Raw genomic sequence first — 22,177 nt, forward strand, 5'->3', positions numbered from 1 at the left:
AGAACTATGTATGACATGAAAGAACGGGTGTGACATGACTGTTTCACCTCTAAGGTAGAAGGAAGAGGCCACAGAACAAGCTTAAAGGAAGCAGTTATGAATAAAAGGAGGGTTGCTTCCTTACTGAATCAGTAGGTTATACATCAGTGGATTTTCAGAGAGTTGAAACATAAAGCAAAAATTCAGTGTCAAGATGAAGATCCTGGCAGAATCTCCTCTGATTCAGAAGGGGCCTTGAGGTTTGTTGGCTTATAGGGTCATTAATCTAAAGACCTAATTAATACTGCATTGCAAGTGTATGGGGGTGAGTGCTGGAGATAAGAAGGTGCTAGTGAATAAGGCTGGGAAGTCAGGAGCTGTCTGTGCCTGCAGCCGCTGAGCAAGCTGCCTAAAAGGCACACAGCTTGAAATTCCTTGTCCACGTTTCTTCAGCTGATCAGGAACCAGGTTTCTAAGCGAGGTTCTGAGGTTCATGGCTATCAAGATACCCTAGAGTTGGAGAAAGGCTGAGCAAAGGAAATGGTACCATCACGCTTGAAAGATTCCCAGGACACTCACTGTTGTTCACTGTCCGTAAAGTGCAAATCCACCTTGAGCTGGAAATCGACTTCACTTACCGCTTCTTCCACCTGGAAAAGAAACAGCGTTTAAGGATTGCAGGAGTCAGATCTGGTCGAGAGGAAACACTGAGGTGGTCAATTTCCCAAAGTTAAAAAAAAAAAAAAGAGCTCATTGCAAAATAAATATCATTTATGTGTAAAGTGGAATTTCCATGTTCTATGGAATTCTGGTGGCACAGGACATCTGTATTACATGGAAAACAGAAGGGATTTATGTAGTCAGATTTTGGGAAAAGTCAATTTACAGGAAAATAAATGTTAAGTCAGTTTTCTAGCTTGCAGGACGGTTGAGAAACTTATTTCCCAAAGAGATTTGATCTGGAATCTTCAGGAGCAGAGGCGAAGCGTTCTCTGGCACCTGCTTTGGAAAGGTGAAAGCAGGGACTTTCCACAGAGGAAACCCCACTTGGCTAGAGTTGGAAAAATGATGGAGGTGGCATTACTTGTGGCCCCTTCGAGGGGCTGGTGCTATCCTTCAGGTTCGGAGGAGGAAATAAAGTCACTTCCCAAGGCAACTCAGCTTCACAAGAAAGCGGATCCTGAATTTTTGTCTTGCAATCCATTACATTTAACCTTTTATGCTTTCAGACACTTCAGCATTTCACATCCTACCCATGACTGTTTGCATTCTCAGCTTTTAGAAAACCGTATTCATTTACTAGCACGGGAACCTATTTGTTCTACTTGCCAACTTCTCACGTACATCTAAAAGATGGTGACCCCAGGAGTCACTTGCTAAAAACCAGATCTCATTGATGCCCCCATTCAGGAAACCCAGGTAAGTACCACACACCAGGGACTGGGGTCGGCTCCTCCTCGCCCTCAGGCTGGATGGGACCATTCTCCTCCGTGAACCGCAAAACCCTGTTGTTGTTGTTTTCTATCTTAGCATTCAATGCTTCCTATAAAATGGTCTCAGCTTTATAACTTTGGGGTTACAAGCCCATGAGACAAATATCGGGTTGGCCAAGAAGTTCATAACATGGTACACAAAAACCCGAACAAACTTTTTAGCCAACCCAATATTAACTTCTCGATGGACATAAATTTGAGCAAACTCCAGGAGATAGGGGAGGACGGAGGAGCCTGGTGTGCTGCAGTCCACGGGTTTGCCAAGCGTCAGACATGACTTAGCGACTGAACAGCAACAATATTAGCTGCGGACACCTGTTTAGTCCTCATCACACTTCTTACTGTGTTTTGAACAAGCAGAAAACACTTGTTTGAACAAGCAGAAAACAGGCGGTTTCACATTTCCATCGCAGGTTTCCAGCTTCTGAAAAAACAATCCCCGGATCTGGCCACGCTGAGCTGGCATTCAGAAGCTCCACTTGGCTCTGGGGACTCACTGAGAAACTCCATGTGCCTGTGGCTAAACCCCTCTGGCCATTTTCTTGCCTAGTGTCCCCTGTAATCTGGTATCATTAAGGGACAGACTAGGCTTAATCCGTTCTGGATTCACAGCTCCAGGAACAATGTCCCCCCTGTAGAGAGCATTCATGAATAAATGCATCTCTTCTCCACGCCCACCTCTGGGTTGTTTCTTTACAAGAATGCCCTCATTCTGCAGGGATGGAAGTCTCCTACCCAAAAGCCTCTTCGGAAGCATGTTCCTGGTTAAGCATAACTCAGGCAGAGACATATGGATGGAATTTATCTTTAGCTTCCCAGGGTTTTAAAATTTGTGAAAAAAAAATTAAGTATTTCAAAGTTCACATTTTGCTGAATCCGAGAGCTATGAATAACTTCCTCTCTTAGCTTTGTTTTGCATAATCATGCACCCCGCTTTATATACACAACCCAAGCAACTCAGCCTCTTGTCACCAGCTCCTGGGGAGTGAGACTGGCAAAACCAGCCCTCCTAACCACCTCCGAGCATGCATTTGCCTACTGAACAAAAATTCACAGTAGGCTCCAGTTTTAAACTTGCTGCAAGGCTCTTTGGAGCAAAGAGAGAAATTCAGGAGCAGGATCAGCTGTCGCTAGATGGAGCCTGGCTATGACTTCACTGAGATCCCAATACATCTTTAATTGCAAGATGCTCCAGAAGGCAGTCACTGGTTTCTTGAACCATTCACTTCTCTCATTTCTTCATTACCTGCCTCTCTCTCCAAACACACACACTTACAGGCGCATGTGTGCACACATACACACACACACAAACTTGCCCTTCCATTGCTCTGCCTTATTCTGGTTAAAGAGATGGCTTCCTTTCAAGGGTGTTTTTTCGTTTAATTGAAGAATAGGTGACTTACAATGTTGTGTTAATTTCTGCTACTTAGCGAAGTGATTCAGTTATGTGTGTATGTTTATAAATATATAATATGTGTGTATATACACATAAATATATAAAGAACATAAAAACATTTTAAAAGAATGTAAGAGTATATACATAGATGTGTAAATAATAGATAAGTACAATATAAGTAAAAAATATAAAAAAGAATGTATATACGTATACATTCCTTTTTTTACATTTTTTTCATTACAGTTTATCATAGCTTATTGAAATAGTTCTCTGTGTATACAGCAGGACCTTGTTGTTTATCCATCCTATATATCTTACATCTGTTAACCCCAACTTCTCAGGTGGGTGACTTTCTAGCACCAGGAGTCAGTTTTATACAGTCATAGAAACAATAACCTAGCCAGGATTTACAGAAGAGTTACTATGTAGCAGACACTACATAGGACGCGTACCACTGCCATATACTATCTTATTTAAGGTGGAAATAACTGAAATAAGACATATTTTCCTCACTTACAAATGAAGAAATTGAGACTCAGTGCAGGAAAGTCACTTCCAAGGCTTAACTAGTTAGTGGGTCCAAAGCCCAGATTTAGCCAAGGGTTCCTCACTTCCTCAGTCTTCCCCCTCAGTCTAACCTGTGTTGTGGGTTGTACAGTCTAAGGCAACTGATCTCAACTCTACTTATAATAGTAAGTCTTGTATCTTCTCTTCCCTTATGAACCTCTTTTCTGAGCTGTACCACAGCTGAGGGGATAAGACAGCAGCTTTGGAAGCAAGCTACATGGGTGCAGATCTTGCTCTGTCTTTTAGCATCTATGTGACCTTGGGCCAACCAACCTAAGTTTGTTTTTCGTCTGTAAATTGGGGGTAAAATGATTATGCTTACTCCTTGCCTACATGCTAAGTTGCTAAGTCATGTCTGATTCTTTTGCAACCTCATGGACTGTAGCCCGCCAGGCTCCTCTGTCCATGGGATTCTGCAGGCAAGAACACTGGAGTGGGTTGCCATGCCCTCCTCCAGGGGATCTTCCCAACCCAAAGGCTGAACCCGAGTTTCCAGTGGCTCCTGTACTGCAGGCAGATTCTTTACCACTGTGCTCACTCAGCGGGGAAGCCCACACTTACTCCATAGATCACTGCTTTTGTGTAACTATGCAAGAAAATGCACATAAAAGTGTGTGAAGAAAGGCCATTCTGCATTTACTGTAGCACACGCAATTGTGTGCTGACTGTGTCAGCATTGTATACGCCGACTGCTCACACCCAGGACTGTGTGCATGTGTGACCACGAACTCTGGCCTCCTGGCCATTCACAATGCTTTGGCTACCATAAACAGACATTCCCTAGAGCTAATATATCCATTCCAGAGATACAGCTTTTATGAACGTATCCAATTAACTCTAATTGTCACTCATCCAGATGCAATGATTAATGATAACACTGTTTGCTGCCATAAAGATTAACCCCAACACAATAATAAATTATTAGCTTGTAAAGATAAGTGATTTTCCACGCAGAAGAAAACACAATGTTCCATAGGAACAACATCTTGTACAAAATGAACACAGGACTCAGCGCTGGCAAACATGCCCTGTTCATGCTCAGAACATGGCTTGTGGCAACCTCATGTGATCTCAACCTGAATGTTGAGTGCAAACCTTGAAAAGATTTGAACTCATAGGGGCAGGAAAGAGAGTCTGATGGAATTCAGATGGAATAATGACTGAGAGCCTGAGTCATGTCCAAAACCCAGCCTCCAATTATAACCATTCTGCCCAGGAAGTTCTCTGAGATCAATGTGCCAAAGGACAATGGCCCATGAGAAGCCAAGTGACCTTCTCTTAGTAGAATTCGGGGAAGCTGAGCTTGGGCATGCAGCCTAACCGGGAGTCCCTGAACCCCCCAAACCACCTCCATATCTTTTCCTAAATGGCCTGTACCCACCAGAGTCCAGGAAAGAAGTAGACGATGGATTCAGTTCATTAAACAGAGTTGATTTACAAAGGTGTGGGGAGAACTTAGGGAGAGCAACCAGTGATGATGGCTGGGTACCTTGGGGTTTAGTAACCACAGGATTCCTCACCACCTCCCCATTCCTACCTTGGGCCTCTGTTCTAGCTGCACCCTCCTCCAGGGATGCCTGGCTCCAAGGCCTCTGGGCTTTGACTCATACTGTTCCCCCTGTACAGGACGTGCTTCATCTTTCTCTTAGTCTGATGAAGTCTTAGTCCCGGCATCTCAAAACCAGCTTCTTTGTGAAGGCATTAATGTCTTCCTGCAGAGTTCATCTCCATCCTCAGCGCCCTGTGCTCATCTGCAGATGCAGCTGGCATGGCGCATTTCAGCTACTAGTTGTTGCTGTTCAATCGCTAAGTCGTGTCTGACTCTGCAGCCCCATGGACCGCAGCACGCTAGGCTCCTCTGTCCTTCACTGTCACTTGGAGATTGCTCAAATTCATGTCCACTGAGTCAGTGATGCTATCTAACCATCTCATCCTCTGCCACCCCCTTCTCCTTTTGCCTTCAATCTTTCCCAACATTAGGGGTTTTTTCCAATAAGTCAGCTCTTCACATTAGGTGGCCAAAGTATTGGAGCTTCAGCTTCAGCATCAGTCCTTCCCATGAGTATTCAGGGTTGATTCCCCTTAGGATTGACTGGTTTGATCTCCTTGTAGCCTAAGGGACTCCCAAGAGTCTTCTCCAGCTAGCAGTGCTTGTCTGCATGTCCTTTTTCTGATGAAGCATCCATCCTTTCAGGGGGTACTCCTGGTGCCTTCTTCAGCCCTGCCCATCATCTGAGGGCCCACTCCACATCCCTTCACAATGTAGGTACTCAGCAAACACTTGCTGATTGACCCACTGACAGAGGCCCAGCAAGTTAGTCCACAGGTTTCACTTGGTATGTGAAATAAGCAAGTAAATGAACAAAAGCATGAGTACAAGACTGACTAACTCAGAAAGTACAGGAATGCTCTAAAATCCCGAGTCCCGATCTGTCAGATTTCAGAACAAACCTAGAGCATCTTCCTTGCACCCCATTCTCCCAGCAGTGGGGCTTCTCAGGTGGCACAGTGGTAAATAAATCACCTGCCAGTAAAGGAAACATAAGAGACATGGGTTTGATCCCTGGGTCAGGAAGATTCCCCTGGAGGAGGGCATGGCAACCTGCTCCAGTATTCTTGCCTGGAGAATCCCATGGACAGAGGAGCCTGGCGGGCTACAGTCCATACGGTTGCAAAGAGTCAGCGTAACTGAAGCGACTCGGCAGGCTCCTAGCAATGGGTACAAAAGGCACAGGAGGACTCAGCACTTGTGGCTGGCGGTAGGCTCGGGACTTACCCTTTCACCATCTAAGAGCAGATGAGCTCGGAAGATCACGGCATCATTGATGGGCACCTCCTCATTCCTGTATAAGATCTGGAAGACCCGGCTGTGCATGGTGCTGTCGTGGACACAGGCTGAGTGTGGGCTGCTGCTGTCTGCAAAACAAGAACCGGTAGAAGCCCATGAACTCCCGTCCTGCCCTGGATCCTCAGCCTCCTGGGCTGTCAGTCTAGCTCAAGTCTAGCAATGGCCCCAAACTGCATTTCAATTCCCAAAGACCAAGGTCTACAGATGAACACAACTCCATCGTGGAAGATTTATGGTCACCAAATCTCAGAAAGAACATTGTTCAATCCTTTATAAGTTGTAAGATCTTAGCGAAATCACTTGCCATCACATGGGCAGTGCTCCTTGCCTGGACAGTGAAAGCGAGAAAGTGTTAGTGGCTCATTTGTGTCCAACTCTGTGCAATCCTATGGATAGCAGCCCACCAGGCTCCTCTGCCCATGGAATTCTCCAGGCAAGAATACTGGAGTGGGCTGACATTCCCTTCTCCAGGGGATCTTCTCAATGCTGGGATCAAACTTGGGTCTCTCACATTGCAGGCAAATTCTTTACCATCTGAGTCACCAGGGAAGCCCCTGGCTAGAAATTAGCACCTGCCAAATTCTTCTGCTTACACACCTCTTCCTCCATAATGTCTTCCTTAATCTCCCTCTCTGAGAAATAATAACACAGAGATAAAGACAGAAATTGCCCTTTCTTCTCCAGAGATGCTCTAGTGCCCACAGAATCTCTCTCCTGAAAGTTTGGCTTTCATACCACACAGGATATGAAGGAAAATCTGTCTTTTACTTTAGATAAATATGTTATTATACTAGACATCCAGTTTATTAAGGAACCTGTTCAACTCCATGTTCTCTGATATATTCTGTCCGTGTGTGCTCAGACGTGTCCGACTCTTGGCGATCCTATACAAGCTCCTCTGTCCATGACCCTATACAGGCTACTTTGTTCATGGGATTCCCCAGGCAAGAATACTAGAACCGGTTCTAAATGTACCCTAATCCCTAAACACTGACTCAGAGTTCAGTTGAATTTCAGGATCTTCTCGTGTCCACTGATCAGGATTACTATGGAGAGAAAAATGGGTGAATTCCTCCAAATCACTTAAACTGCACAGTTTGAGAAATATAGAAATCTTCTAAAATCAATAATATTAATATTTATATAAAGCAATCATTATGTGTTCATAATAATGGCCAAACAAGTGATATTTCACAGCTTCCAACATATTTTTCAAATGTGTTTCTTTCCTTAGCCCTTTCAGAAAATTGCTGGGGTAAGTCCTCATCACAGATAAGGAGACCAAGGTGCAAAGAGGAGGAGGCAGGTGTCCCGTCGGTTTCTATGAGGAGGTACTGTGTGGACCCATCCTCAGATCTATCTGTATGACATCTGGGAAGAGAAGTCTCCAGTGAATGAGCAAAATGCACCCATTTCAGACGTCCCTGGTGGCACAGTGGACGGGAGTCTGCCTGCCAATGCAGGAGGCACAGGCTCAGCCCTTGGTCCGGGAGTATTCCACACGCTGCGGGGCAATGGGGCCTGTGTGCCACAGCTACTGAGCCCACGCTGCAGAGCCTGAGAGCCGCGATGACTGAGCCTGCTGCGACGGAGCTTGTGCTCTGCACCGAGAAGCCACCACAACAAGAAGCCTGTGCACCGCATGGCAGAGTAGCCTCCGCTCACTGCAACTGAAGCCCACACAACAACAAAGACTCAGTGCAACCCAAAATGAATAAATACCTAATTTTAAAGACACCCATTTCCTAGCAAAAGGTAAGTTTTCTGTAATGCTCTATTGAGAAACTGAACTACTGCGATTGCTAAAGGAAGCAAGAAAATGTTTTTAAAAATGAGCTCGACCAGCAAAGGGAAACAGCTTGAGTGCCTTGTGCAATGTCCCCAGCTGGCTCAAACTGTCCCTCAGAAACAGGGACAAATGGTCACTGCTGCCACCCCATGCACAGTGATGCTCCACACCTGCCTTGTCGCTTCAGAGGAGGGAGAAAAAAAAAGAAGTGTAAAATCCCAGGTTGTTTCCACGGCCACTCAGATTGGCACTTCATCCTGAAGGAAATAAAATTACTGGCTCAATGCAGCCCTATTTAGACCTGTTGGATTCAAATTGATGTGGTTTTTAAACAGAAATGATCCTTGTGTGCAAGTGCCTTTCTGTTTTTATTTGCTGCACCAGCCCTTTCTCTATCACTGTCAAGGCCAGGTTGATCTATAAGTCAGACTGACATCATGGCCGAGGATGGATGGAGTAAATACTCTGAAGGTCAGAGCAACGCAGAGCCGTCTAGTACCTGGAGGGACAGCCAGCAAAACAGTTCAATCACTTGCCTTCTTGGGCAAGTGACATCATTCCTTGTAAGAGCAGCTTTCCACGTGAAAAATGGGCATCTCCACACACTGACCTTCTGTGATCAGCGTAGACCAAAGAGAATAAAATAAATCAAGATCTGAAGACCAGGCATGTGGCTGACATGCAAAATACAGTAGGATGATTTTTCAATTGTGTTTTGAGAAAGGTCGTAGCAGTTTTCTGTTGAATGCATTTCCAATGGCTATGTACATGAGACTGAGCTCCTCTGATTTTTCAGCAGATTGACAAACAGGACTTAGCAGTATTTACAGGAGACTCTTACATCCCAAGATGCCCCATTAAGCCCAGGACGAGGCATTTCTGATGCCCTGTGGGACCTGTGGCATTTTCTCATCACTAGGAACTAGGGCATAAACAAGTGCCTCCTTGCCAAGGAAGGTTCACTGATCACAAGGCACCCTCTGGGCTTGTGGGCATTACTGTGACAGTGCCTGCCAGCTTTGTTCCCACCAGGATTCTCCCTTCTTCAGCAATGACAACCCACACTTGGACACCTTGCTCATTATCCTAGCTCCCTCTTCCTGACCTTCTGCAAGGCCACTTCCTGAATTTTCTATGATTGGCTCTCTTGCTAGTTCACAGAACCTTCCTTGGCAGACAGAGGGTGCTCGTTCACACTCGGTGCTCCGCACCCTCTCATGCACCAGGTACTGGGCACCCAGAGGTGAAGGTGGTGCCCTCTCTCTCTGTGCTGAAAGACCTTGCTCAGATTTTGGGAGGCTGCCCCTTCCTAGTTGCTGGGTAGAAGGTCACTTTTCTCTTTCAACTGTTTTTTGTTGTTGTTGAAATGACACTCATTTCCTCTTTCTACGCTTTAATATTTTTACATTAGTGAAAAGAACATGTCTTGGCATATCCCAAGTGTTATTTCAAATATTCTGACTCACTTTTTTCTTAATTTTGTTGGAATATAGTTTATTTACAATGTTGTGTTAGTTTCAGATGTACAGTAAAGTGATTCTGTCATACATATACATATATTCATCTTTTTCAGATTCTTTTCCCATATAGATTAGTATAGAATATTGAGTTCCTCATTCTATAACAGTAGGTCTCACTGGTTATCCATTTTATATATAGTAGTGAATATTAATCCCAGGCTCCTAATTTATCCCTCCCAGCCATGTTTCACCTTTGTTAACCATAAGTTTGTTTTCAAAATTTGTGTTTATGTTTTATAAATAAGTGCATTTGCCTCATTTAAATTAGATTCTTTATATAAATGATATTATATGACATTTGTCTTTCTCTGCGGAGAAGGCAATGGAACCCCACTCCAGTACTCTTGCCTGGAAAATCCCATGGACAGAGGAGCCTGGTGGGCTGCAGTCCATGGGGTGGCTAGAGTCGGACACGACTGAGCGACTTCCCTTTCACTTTTCACTTTCATGCATTGGAGAAGGAAATGTCAACCCACTCCAGTGTTCTTGCCTGGAGAATCCCAGGGACGGGGGAGCCTGGTGGGCTGCTGTCTATGGGGTCGCACAGAGTCGGACACAACTGAAGCGACTTAGCAGCAGTAGCAGCAGCAGCAGCAGTCTTTCTCTGACTTATTTTACTATTGCCAAGTCACAGAAGCAACCTAAATGGCCATCAAGGGAGGAATGGATAAAGAAGATATGGTACAAATATACAATGGAATATTTCACGCGTGTTCAGTCATGTTCAACTCTTTGCAACTCCATGGGCTGGGCCTACCAAGTTCCTCTGTCCATGGGATTTTCCCACCAACAATATTAGATTAGGTTGCCGTTTCCTCCTCCAGGGAATCTCCCTGAGCCAGGGATCAAACCCTCATCTCCTGCATTGCAGGCAGATTCTCTACCTCTGAACCACCAGAGAAGCCGCAAAGGAATATTACTCAGCCATAAAAAAGAATGAAATGATGCCATTTGCAGCAACATGGACAGACCTAGAGATTATCTTTAGACTGCTTTTTGCATATTTGGTGACCAAACCACTGGTCCAATGAGAAGATGTACGTTAGAGTCTTCCCAAGTATGTGTCTTATTTTTTACATGTCAAGATCGATATCATGGATGAGGATATAAAAGGAGAGTTAGAACTTTGAGGGGAAACAAGATTGATGGAAAGAAGGTGGGTGGATCCAGAGAAGGGAACAGAAGGAAGAGGAAACGAGTAGAAACAAGAGAGCAGGTAGATGAAGGAGAGGAGCTTTCCATTGACTCCCGCTGTCCAAAGAATACATTTCAAATAGTTCAGTCTGGAACTCCAAACCAGAAAGCAAGAGTAAAACACTTTTGGGTTCTGCTATTTCTTTTCCCCAAAAATGAGTGATATCAATACTTTGCATATTTATGTGCCTCTAAATGCCTACAACTCAAACAACCACCTTCCCTCTGCAGAGATCTCCCTCCAGCCCCACATGGCTCTGAGAGCACAGATTACAAAGCATGGGTGCTGCTGATCTGGCATAGACCCTCTGTCCCAGAGTCCAAGCCAGGACGCTCTCAAGGGCATCCTCGTAGCCTGAACTCCCTCTCCCATTCCAAGCAGATGGCCATGACTCTGCCTGCACACAGGAGCCCCCCAGAGAATCAGGTCTGTGCGAAGCAGTCAAAACTCTGGGGGAAACCCTTCCAACCCTCCAGGCCTGACAATGTCTGGGAGAGGTCTAGGCTATTTGAAAACAAAGATGCTAAGAAGTTATCATAATATTTCTTGTAACCCAGGACACATTCACATGGGAGAACTTTCCAGAACATTAGAGTTCAGGGAAGTTGTAAAAGCCAAGTCCGATTATGAACAACTCAAGGTCATGACCTTGAATTTTGTATGGTTTAGAACAGGCTCTCCTTCAGTAAAGCAAACAGAGATGTTCTAGACTCACCCCTGCTACTTTCTCGCTGTGTGGCCTCGGGCAGGACAGTAAACAGGAGCTTAAAAGGGGCAAAAGTCATGCCCTGCTTATTTGACACAATCAGTGTCAGGTCCAGATGAGATGAGGATTAAAGAAGTGTGTGTTTAACTGTGAAATTCTCAAAACCCAACAGATTTCCTGGTATTATGAAGATGCCAAGGATGATGACTGTTTACATTAAATGATTTGTTGGCCATTTCTAGGAACAGGAAGGACAGAAAGTCACCCTGAAGCCCAGCTTCATTATAGTTTCTAACCGTTTCAAAGAACAGGCAGAAGAGAAAAGCTGCCTGAACCAGATGGTCACTGTTTCTCCAGAGAATAAGAAATATTCTCACTTGACCTTGAGGATGAGAGTTCTTCGCTTCCTTTGTGAGGGAACTCAGGGTCATAGGGTTATGTTATACTGTGCTTGTTGCTGTTCAGTCACTAAGTGTGTCCAACTCTGCAGCTCGCCGGGCTTCCCTATCCTTCACTATTTCCCAGTTAGGGCTTCCCTCATAGCTCAGAAGGTAAAGAATCTACCTTCATCACAGGTGACTTGGGTTTGATCCCTGGGTCGGGAAGATACCCTGGAGAAGGAAATGGCAACACAGTTCAGTAATTTCGCTTAGAAAATCCCATGGACAGAGGAGCCTGGTGGGCTACAGTCCATGGGTTCACAAAGAGTCAGACACGACTGAGCGGCTAACACACACAGAGTTTGCTCAAACTCATGTCCACTGAGGAAATTATGCCATCCAACCGTCTCGTCCTCTGTCAGCCCCTTCTCCTCCTGCCCTCACATCCTCAGCAGCAAATGCCACGGCGATTCCAAATCATGTGCTTCTTTCCATTCTTTCATTTCTGAGCTTGTTTACTCAGTATCTAAACGACCCCACAGGCAATGCTGGACACAGTGCCAGTCACTGGTCATGATACACCAACAGTAAGGAATGGTCTGCCATGTTTAATGCAATATTTTCCAACTTCTTTTTTCTCTCATCGCACTTGTGTTACTCCATCACAAAATTCCAACATGTTACTCACTTCTGTTTTGCAGAAAAAGAACTGAAGTCCTAGCATGATGGAACAGCAGGCCTTGAGTATTATATCCAAACAAATATGCACTGAGTCCATCAATCAATTAGTTATTAATGGGGGGGGGGTGAAGAGGAATGGCTTTCAGAAGATTCCCTACATTGAGGCTAGCTCAGTTGCCAGGACACTTGACTCCTACCTTAGTCTGCAAGAAAACTCAAGTTGCAAAGCAGAGTTCGTGGCCTGGCAGAAATCCATCCCTGCGGAAGGAGAGCGACCAAACCAAAGAATGCAGGGGAAAAAAATACCCTTAAATTCCTGAAAATGAACAAGGGCTGCTGATGTAATTTAACCATGAGCATCCTCCCATCAACATTGAGTGGGCTTAATGACTTAATTATAAACCCTTGTCACCTACCTATCAGAATGAGCCCAGAAAGGCCAGCACTTGATAACACTTTATTAGCCAATAACGTGTGTTGCTATGTAATTTCAGAAGTAAAAGACCAGCGGGCCACCTCTAACACATTCCAGTCACCCAGTGGTTTCCCTGCTGGGCTTCCTTCTGATCCATCCTAACCCTCTGTAGTCCAGGTGTTTCCATTTGTATTCTAATTAGAGCCCAGTCCGTGGCCCTGTCCTTCTTGCTTTTGTAAAGACAAGAAATGGAAAGAGTTCCAAGATGCGGGTTTTCTCGGGCCTCTGTCATGTGCACCTCACACACCTGTTAACAGGAATGTACCTGGTCTGCAACTGGGTGTCCTCCCCCTGTGACAGGTGCATGGTCACTCAAGGATAGGGAGGGTTGAATACCCAGATTACTGTGTATAAAGTCATGTTAACAGGTACACAGAGAGAAGGTGGGGCTTCACTGGTAACTCACTTAGTAAAGATTCTGCAGTGCAGGAGACCTGGGTTTGATCCCTGGGTTGGGAAGATCCCCTTGAGAAGGAAATGGCAACCCCCTCCAGTATGCTTGCCTGGAGAATCCTAAGGACAGAGGAGCCTTGTGGGCCACAGTCCGTGGGGTCACAAGAGTCAGACATGACTGAGCGACTAGGCCACCATGGGAGAGATGGCAGTGAATACACCACTGGATGGGGGAGGGGGGTATTGCTAATAGGACGATGAAACATTATCCAGAAGAGATTTCCAGCAGCTTCTAGCAGAACTCTTGGGATAGTGAAAGGGAAACCCTTAATTGTTTCTTTTTCGTTTGGATCTTTATTATGATCAGAGGGACAAATGTCTCATTGCATTTCATAATATCTGAGCTGTTCTTGGGGTTTTTTTTGGCTGTGAGGCTCATGAGATCTTAGCTCCCTGACCAGGGATCAAACCCATGTCCCCTGCATTGAAGACGTGGAGTCTTAACCACTGGACCATTAGGGAAGTCCCCTCAACTGTTTCCTGATGCTGGGAAGAGAGTGGGCTTAGACCAGGGCAGTGGGTGATGCCTGGAAAGACAGAGCATCAGGGATGTCCCTGTAGACTTGCTGGGAGTCCTCCGGTGAGATGTTAGCTCTCCCAGCCTTAGTTCCTTCACAGACGAAAGATGACAATAAAGATCTGACTCAACAGGGTGGACAGACAAAGACTCCTTATTTCACCCCACTTGCCTGCTGACTGAAAGCAGCTAAGTTCATGCTTTCCCTCTCATCTCCTGACTCCCCCTAGGAGTCTCCTGCTTCTCCTGCCCCTTCTGTCTCTGGGTTGTAAACCTCCCTCCAGGTCTCACTGTTTTCAAGATTGTATATGCCACTCATTGGAAAAGACCATGATGCTGGGAAAGACTGAAGGCAAAAGAAGCGGATGGCAGAGGATGAGATGTAAAATAGCATCACCGACCCAATGGCCTTAGTTTGAGACAACTCCAGGAGATGGTGGAGGACAGAGGAGCTGGTGTGCTGCAGTCCATGGGTCTCCAGAGTCAGACACAACTTAGTGATTAAACAATACAAGACAAACCAATATGCCACCTACAAACTCAGGGCCCTCAAATGTCTGAGTCCAGCTCCATCACTCTCTCGAGCAGACCTGATCCCTTGCTCACTTGACATTATTCCTCTGATGTCAGATCCACACCATAAACTTACATAATCCAATAAGAGCCTTCGGTTGGTTGTGTTTCCCACATGTGTCTCTTACCCAAAAACTTAACCACAAAGAGTAAAACACTTACTACTCTTCATCGATTCCTCTTCCTCCCTCAGCCTCGTAGTCAATCTTGCACAAATCCTGAGAGTTTGCATTCAAAATGTGGTTCTGATGAACCCATTCTGGGTCACTTCATAATCTGCTCTCAATGGACAACATGGAAAACTTTATTTCTACTTCTACTATTACTACTCTTTAGTTGATTAATATAAAATCTCAACCAGACTTCATCAACCCCCATCACACTTGAAATAAAATCTAAATTATTTACTATGGTGGAACCGGCCTTAAATGACCACTTTGGAGGCTTGCAGTCCAGGTAAGGGTTTATGCAGCACAGAGGCAACTCTTTTCCTGATGTCCAGGTTGGGCAAATATTTATAAAACGCATGACTGACCAAGGCTGAGGGATCCGATTCCTAAGAACTTGGCAGCCGTGTTTCATAAACATTTGTGGACATGAACTGGATCTGGGCTCCAGCAGCTGGGTCCCGGAAGCTGGCTCTGTTTCCTGCTCTGTCCTCATGATGACCTGTCACTCACACCTACCCTGCTCCCTTACAAACAGTTGGCACTAAGTCTGCTTGAAACATACAGCCTGGGGTTTTTTGAGAAGAGTAGAAGCAAAGCTCCCTCTTCTAACTCTGAATCCCATTCTGGTAAAAAGTCATCAGGAGACCCAGCACATGGGAGGCAAAGAGCCCTGTTTATGTGCTTCAGTCTTGACCGAGCCATCTGTCCCAGCCATATGCTTCGCCAGGAGAACTAAGTATAGCACAATTGCAGCTAATCAGATATTTGTAAGAGCTGCAGTGTCCCCGCCCAGCCACGGTCCCGGCGTGTTCCAAGGAGCGCAGAGCCCCTCTCCAGCCCAAGGTGACCTGGTCCTTGATGGGAGACCATGGATGGAGGGGGCAGTTGAGACTTACTAGGAAAATATCAGGGCACCCCTGGAGGCACTGCTCAGTAGATAAGAATGGGTGGTCACTCCGCCTTTCTCTTCCATAGACATCGAAGTTCCCTCCAAAATACCAGCTCCAGGGCTACGGCTGAGCCAAGACTGACTAGTCCAGCAAGCTCTCTGAAGTCTCAGGCCTCAACTCTCTCCAAGGGTTGAACCCACCACTGTCCCCTGCCTAAGTTGTAAATGAGTGGAGCTACCCCTGAGTCATGTATGGATGTGAGAGCTGGACTATAAAGAAAGCTGAGCTCTGAAGAATTGATGCTTTTGAACTGTGGTGTTGGAGAAGACTCTTGAGAGTCCCTTGGACTGCAAAGAGTTCCAACCAGTCCATCCTAAAGGAGATCAGTCCTGAATATTCATTGGAAGGACTGATGCTGAAACTGAAATTCCAATCTTTTGGTCACCTGATGAGAAGAACTGACTCACTGGAAAAGTCCTTGATGCTGGCAAAGATTGAAGGCAGGAGAAGGGGGTGACAGAGGATGAGATGGTTGGATGGCATCACTGACTTGATGGACATGAGTTTGAGCAAGCTCCAGGAGCTGGTGATGGACAGGAAAGCTTGGGTGCTGCGGGCCATGGGGTTTCAAAGAGTCAGACATGACTGAGAGACTGAACTGAACTGAACCCCCCAGTGAAGGCCATTCTCACTTGGACTCTCCTCTGATGCCTCATCCTCCTTGCTTAGACCCCTGCCTCCTGTGTGTTAGGGCATGGACCGTGCTTTAGGGCATGGACCCTGTCCGTTGGACAGGTACCGACTGATCGGAAGGCACTCCAGGCACAGTGAGGAGCAGTGTCCTGCTGGCCATCTTCTCTGCCAGGCACAAATTCATGGACCATGGACTACAGGGATGCGAGGGTCTGGGCGAGGGGCCAAGCTAACGGGCCAGGGAACGGGCAGCTTAGAAACTGGAGGGCAGTGGCTGCTCTGACAACTGCTCCTACCAGATGCACCGGCGGAACACATCCCCTGGTTAACACGAGCATGGCATCTCCATACCATGTGGGGGTCAGCCCAGTCTCCCTGTCGAGACCAGGCCCTGCAGCTAGAGGCATTTTCCTTCTTGATTTCTCAGGCTGTTGCCTCACTCCTTTTCCTTCTAAACTCAGTGTCAGCCCAGAGACACCTGAGAGCCTGTCGTCCAGGACATAGATGGTGTTGCAGCTTCTGTTCATCAGCATCTTTTCTTTCAGCTGTGCATGGGCACCAAGAGCCCCCGTCTGTATGAGGACACAGAAGCAGAGTCTATGTGTGACTGGGAATGACCCCAGGGCCAGCTCTCCTCTCTCCAGCTCAAAACATCTCCATCACTAGATACCCCAGGTGCCAGGCCTCTAGGAAGGAGCATGGCATAAAAGGCACAACACTACTCTCTTTTAAATGAACTGACAGCCTGGATCGCATCTCAAAACCCTGTGTCTCTTCGCAAATGTCACCTCTCCATGGAGACTTTCACTTTCAGTGTAGTTACAAGCAGCCCAGGCTCTGACATCAGATCTGCATTCAAGTTCACACTCTCCATTCACTTGCCTTTTTTTTTTAAATTCTTTTAAAAAATGCATTGAATTATAGCATATAGCTGTTGTGTGTTCAACTATGAAGTTGTGTCCAACTCTTTGCGACCCCATGGACTATAGCTTGCCAGACTCCTCTGTCCATGGGATTTCCCAGGCAAGAATACTGGAGTGGGTTGCTACTTCCTCCTCCAGTAGTGTATAGTATATACTCCATTATAGGTTATTACAAGGTTATTCCCTCTTCCCTCTGTCTTCTATATGTGAGTCTGTTTCTGTTTTGCTATATCCATTTGTTTGTATCATTATTTTAGACTCCACATATAAGCGATATCATACAGTATTTGTTTTCTTCTGTCTGACAAATTTCACTAAGCATAATATTTCCTAGGTCCATCCACATTGCTGCTAATGGCAGGATTTCATTATTTTTTATGGCTTAATAATATTCCATTACATATATATATATATATATATATATATATATATATATATATATATATATATATGACTTCCCTGGTGGCTCAGACGGTAAAGCGTCTGCCTACAACGCGGGAGACCTGGGTTCAATCCCTGGGTTGGGAAGATCTCCTGGAGAAGGAAATGGCAACCCACTCCACTATTCTTGCCTGGGAAATCCCATGAATGGAGGAGCCTGTTAGGCTACAGTCCATGGGGTCGCAAAGTATCGGACACGACTGAGTGACTTCACTTCACTTCATATATATATATTTTTTTTTTTTTTTTCTTCATCCATTCATTTGCTGAGGAACACTTAGGTTGCTTCCGTCTCCTGGCTGTCGTAAATAGTACTGCTATGAACACAGGTGTGCATGCATCTTTCCAAATTAGCATTTTTCAGTTTTTCAGATTATCTACCCACCTGCAAATTATTTTTGTTTTTTTAAGCCTAAGGTTCTTCATATGTAAACTAACCATGAAAATCTCTTCTTCTAAAGAGTTATGGTGAAAGTTAAATAAGACGGTGACTGGCGTCATTATTTGTATTAACAATACACTTTATCCTTCCACATTCACACCTTTGTTGTGCATATCCCACCTTCTATTTCATTCAACTTGGCATCACCTCATCCTCACCCAGATGCAGGTAGAGCATTTGCCTGGCTACCCCCAAAGGTAGACTGAATCCTCATTGAGGAAGGCAAATTTTCCTTTTTCCATCTGAGCCACTATCCTAAGTCTGAGAATCCACAAATCAATGTGGGGACTAATAGCTAAAAGGAAAGCACATAGTTCTATAAACCCATTTCACAGATGAGAATTTACACATAAATATGGGGACTAAGAGCAAAGAGAAAATAACATAGTTCCGTAAATCTGTTTCAGAAAGGAACTGGGAGGCTCAAGAAGATGGCAGACCCAGCCCAAGGGCAGAACTAGTATCAGGACCCAGAACTCAACCTCCAAGTCCAGGGCCTTCCTTCCGTCCCACAATGCCCTCCCTTGATGCTCAGTGGGGCACCAAAGGACTATTTTCAAGGATGCTTTAGTGCCTTTGTGTCTGAGCAAATTCTATAAACAGCATCCAAAACAGCATCCAAAATTCTATAGACAGAATCCAGGTGACCTGCAGCACCTGGCTGGGTGTCAGCCAACGCTTAGCCAGTTGGCTCCAAAATCAATGCACGCCTAGTCCTAGAGCCTCGGAATTAATAATTGAAGCTTTAGATTCAATTACCAGATGGCCTCTTCTCTCAGGCTCATTTTTCTCAACATCTCCACCCTGGTGCAGAGGAGATAGACGTGCTGATGTGTGCCACGACCACAATCACCTAGCTGGCGAGAGCTGGGATCAGGATGTGGGCGCGGAGGCAGCTCACTGCTGGACGTCCTCCCCCAAGGCTGGGCCTCCATAGCAGCACATGTCCAATGATCACACATGCTCAGTGACATCAGTCCTGTCCGACTCTGGGACCCTATGGACTGTAGCCCACCAGGCTCCTCTGTCCATGGGTTTTCTCCAGGCGAGAATACTTGTGCATGTTGCCACCCCCTCCTCCAGGGGAACTTCCCAACCCAGGGATCAAACCTGCATTTCTTGTCTCCTGCACTGGCAGATGGGTTCTTTACCACTAGTGCCACCTGAGAAGCCCATGATCATGCAGCAGCTCCTGTTCATTTACACGTCTGCATGCATTTCTTGGGATCCAGTCATCCTGTAGTTCATCTCAGCAGCCATTGGACTGGGACTGAGAAAAGTAAACCTTTAATGACTAGAGAGTGTCAATGACTTTCCCTACATTATTTTACGGATTTAACTTCCCCCAGACTAGATCCTTCCCAATGGCTTTGAAGTGAAGTCAACTGTCTCTTGTTAGAAACAAAATACAAACAATAGCCCACACTCACAGCCCTTCTGGCAACCTCTCTGTCTGCCTCCATGCCGTGGCAGTGACACTTACCCAAAGAATGCCCCTACTGACTATCTCCATTTCTTCATCGTTTTACTGACACTTCAGTGCCTTCCCCAAATATAGTTTCTAGACCCTTCTCATGACCCAAAGAACTCCTATCAAGGTGATGAGTGCTCTACCTGCCTGCAAGATTTTCAGGGAAGTTCTAGCGCACATCGTACTTCAATCCTCAGAAGCATTCTGCAAAGTCAGTCAGCTCTTCCTCCTTAAAATACTCCCTTCCCATTGTCTCAGTTAGATCAAGTCCCACCAGTTTCCTCTTGATGCTTGGGTAACTTTCCTCTGCCTCCACAGCCGCCTCTCTGCCATCCTCAGCATCACTTCCTACCTCCCTTATGGTAGTTGGTGTTACCCCAAAGCTTATGGCACCACTGGAGGCATATTGACTGTCTTCTCTTCCAACAGAAGGTAACCCCTGTGACTGAACGACATTTGCCTGTTTCACGCATTCTCTGAGTCCTGCACATACAATGTAGCACATAGCCAGCCAATGAAATCTATGCATCTACTAATCACCCAGACTTCTCAGTGTTCAAGACCTCTAAGGCAGGTTGCCTAGTTGTAATCTTCTGTTTGGATTTTCAAAGGCACCACATACTTCACATGTTCCAAAGTAAATTCGTATCTGACTCTTTGAGACCCCATGGACTGTAGCCTACCAGGATTCTCTGTCCATGGGATTTTCCAGGCAAGAGTACTGGAGTGGGTTACCATTTCCTTCTCCAAAAGTAAATTCTGCAAACCTCAACTAGAGGGAAAAAAAAAAAGTTAAACTACCTGTTTCTCATCCAGCGTTCCTTATTTCAGTAAATGGCTCTATGAGCCAGCCTGTCATGTGAATGAGAAATCTGAGAGTCACTGTCTCCCTGGCCTTCCAAGTGTGATCCTCATTGAATGCTCACTTCTCTCTATCCTAACCACCAACCAACCTGCCCACTCTTAGCTGGCCTCTCACATGGACAGTTCAATTGCCTTCAGTCTGCTCAACCTGTCTCTGGTTCCAAAGCTTCACAATGTTTCCAAAGAAGTGTATTTTTGATATGCAATAGAACCAAGCTGCTCCTCTGCTTCAAACCCTTCAGTATCTTTCCATTTCTTTTAGGATATGGGGAAAGCTTTTTCCCCCTAATATAGTCCTCAAAGCCCACCTGCCTCTGTTTAGCTTCACCACCTTCCAGGCTCCCTAGTTCATTTTCCTGCAGCCACAGTTGAATGCCACCCTCCTTGCCACCACATCACCTTTGCCCCTGCCATTCCTTCTCCTCCACTTCCCTGGAGACCACACCCACTTCCCTGGAGACCACGCCCACTTCCCTGGAGACCACGCCCACTTCTGCTCACCATCTCCTTCCCCAGAAAATGTTCTCTAATCACCCTAAACATTGTCAAACCTGTGATTACAAGCTCACATAACACAAGGCATTTCTCTGAATATTGTGATATTAGCTGATGTAGAAATGACTAATTGAATAATCTCCTACATTAAATCTTCTGCAAAAGATAGGTTCTTTTTGCTCAAATAGACCTAGGAAATCTATCTTCTTTTGTTGACTTTTATTGAATGTGAAATTTTAAAAATATACATTTTTGGCTTGAAAAAAATGTGTAAATACTTAAACCTGTTGGCTTTTTAAATTTTTTTTTTTAAAACATTTCCTTCTCATTTTACCATTACTAAAAATAATAAAAAATAATAAAAATAAAATAATAAAAATAAAAATTCCTTCTCATTTTACCATTACTAAAAATAATAAAAACTTTTGTTTCAAGTTATCCACTTCAAACAAAATTAACACTCCAACTGTGGCAACGATTCAGAAATGCCCGACTCCTTGATTCTACTGATCTATAAAATCTTTGAGATGGTTTCCTCCTTTGAAAATGGAAACAGAGATAACTTCTCTCCAAAGATTATTATGAGGATTGGTAAAATAGTATTTATGAAATACCTAGCACAGTGCCTGGTATATTCAGTTACAAAATCAATAGAATTTCATTACCGTCATTGCTACCAATCCATGAAAATATGGGTCATCCATCGGCACACATTTCAGAAGGCTGAGGCAAAGTACATTTATTTCAATGAAGATAAACAAGAACATTCATTTTCAGGAGTCATGACTTTTATCGTGTTTTAAACTTTAATAATATCGACCTGAACTGCTCTAAACCAAGGCAATCAATACTGGAGAACGTGCTCAGGTGAAGCTTTCAAAGAGGATTTAGATGAAAGGGAAAGCATCTTTCAATGAGGTCTGGAAGTGATGTGAATTCTTGGCATTCATCTACTCATCCTTTTATCCATCCATCAGTTCACTGATTCAACATATCTGTACTGAGTCACAAAGCTGTGATAGCAGGTGCGTGAGTGGTGGTCAGTAAGTGAGTTTCTGTCCTCCTAAGACTTATACTAGGATAAAGGGGAAAAAGAAATGCTCAAGTGACCATTCAGCTATAATGTTATAAATACTGCAAAAACAGAAGCCAAAAGGAATATGGCACACTTAATTTGGAGTGGGGGAAGTGTACCACCTAAAGGTAAAAAGAGGCA

The 22,177-nt window shown here is 45.0% G+C and overlaps 1 protein-coding gene across 1 annotated transcript in view; it reads right to left on the bottom strand.

Moving 5' to 3' along the window:
• Nucleotides 1-22,177, bottom strand: part of FAM135B (family with sequence similarity 135 member B) — a 161,798-nt gene that overhangs the window by 88,699 nt on the left and 50,922 nt on the right. Inside the window, exons 3-4 of the mRNA XM_018058602.1 lie at nt 6,212-6,351; nt 559-629 (exon numbers count right to left, since the gene is read on the bottom strand). Coding sequence (XP_017914091.1) covers nt 559-629; nt 6,212-6,351 — 211 coding nt within the window. The remainder of the gene's footprint in view (nt 1-558; nt 630-6,211; nt 6,352-22,177) is intronic.

This window comes from Capra hircus, chromosome 14 (genome assembly GCF_001704415.2).
Source record: "Capra hircus breed San Clemente chromosome 14, ASM170441v1, whole genome shotgun sequence".
In the NCBI taxonomy this organism is placed as follows: domain Eukaryota; kingdom Metazoa; phylum Chordata; class Mammalia; order Artiodactyla; family Bovidae; genus Capra; species Capra hircus.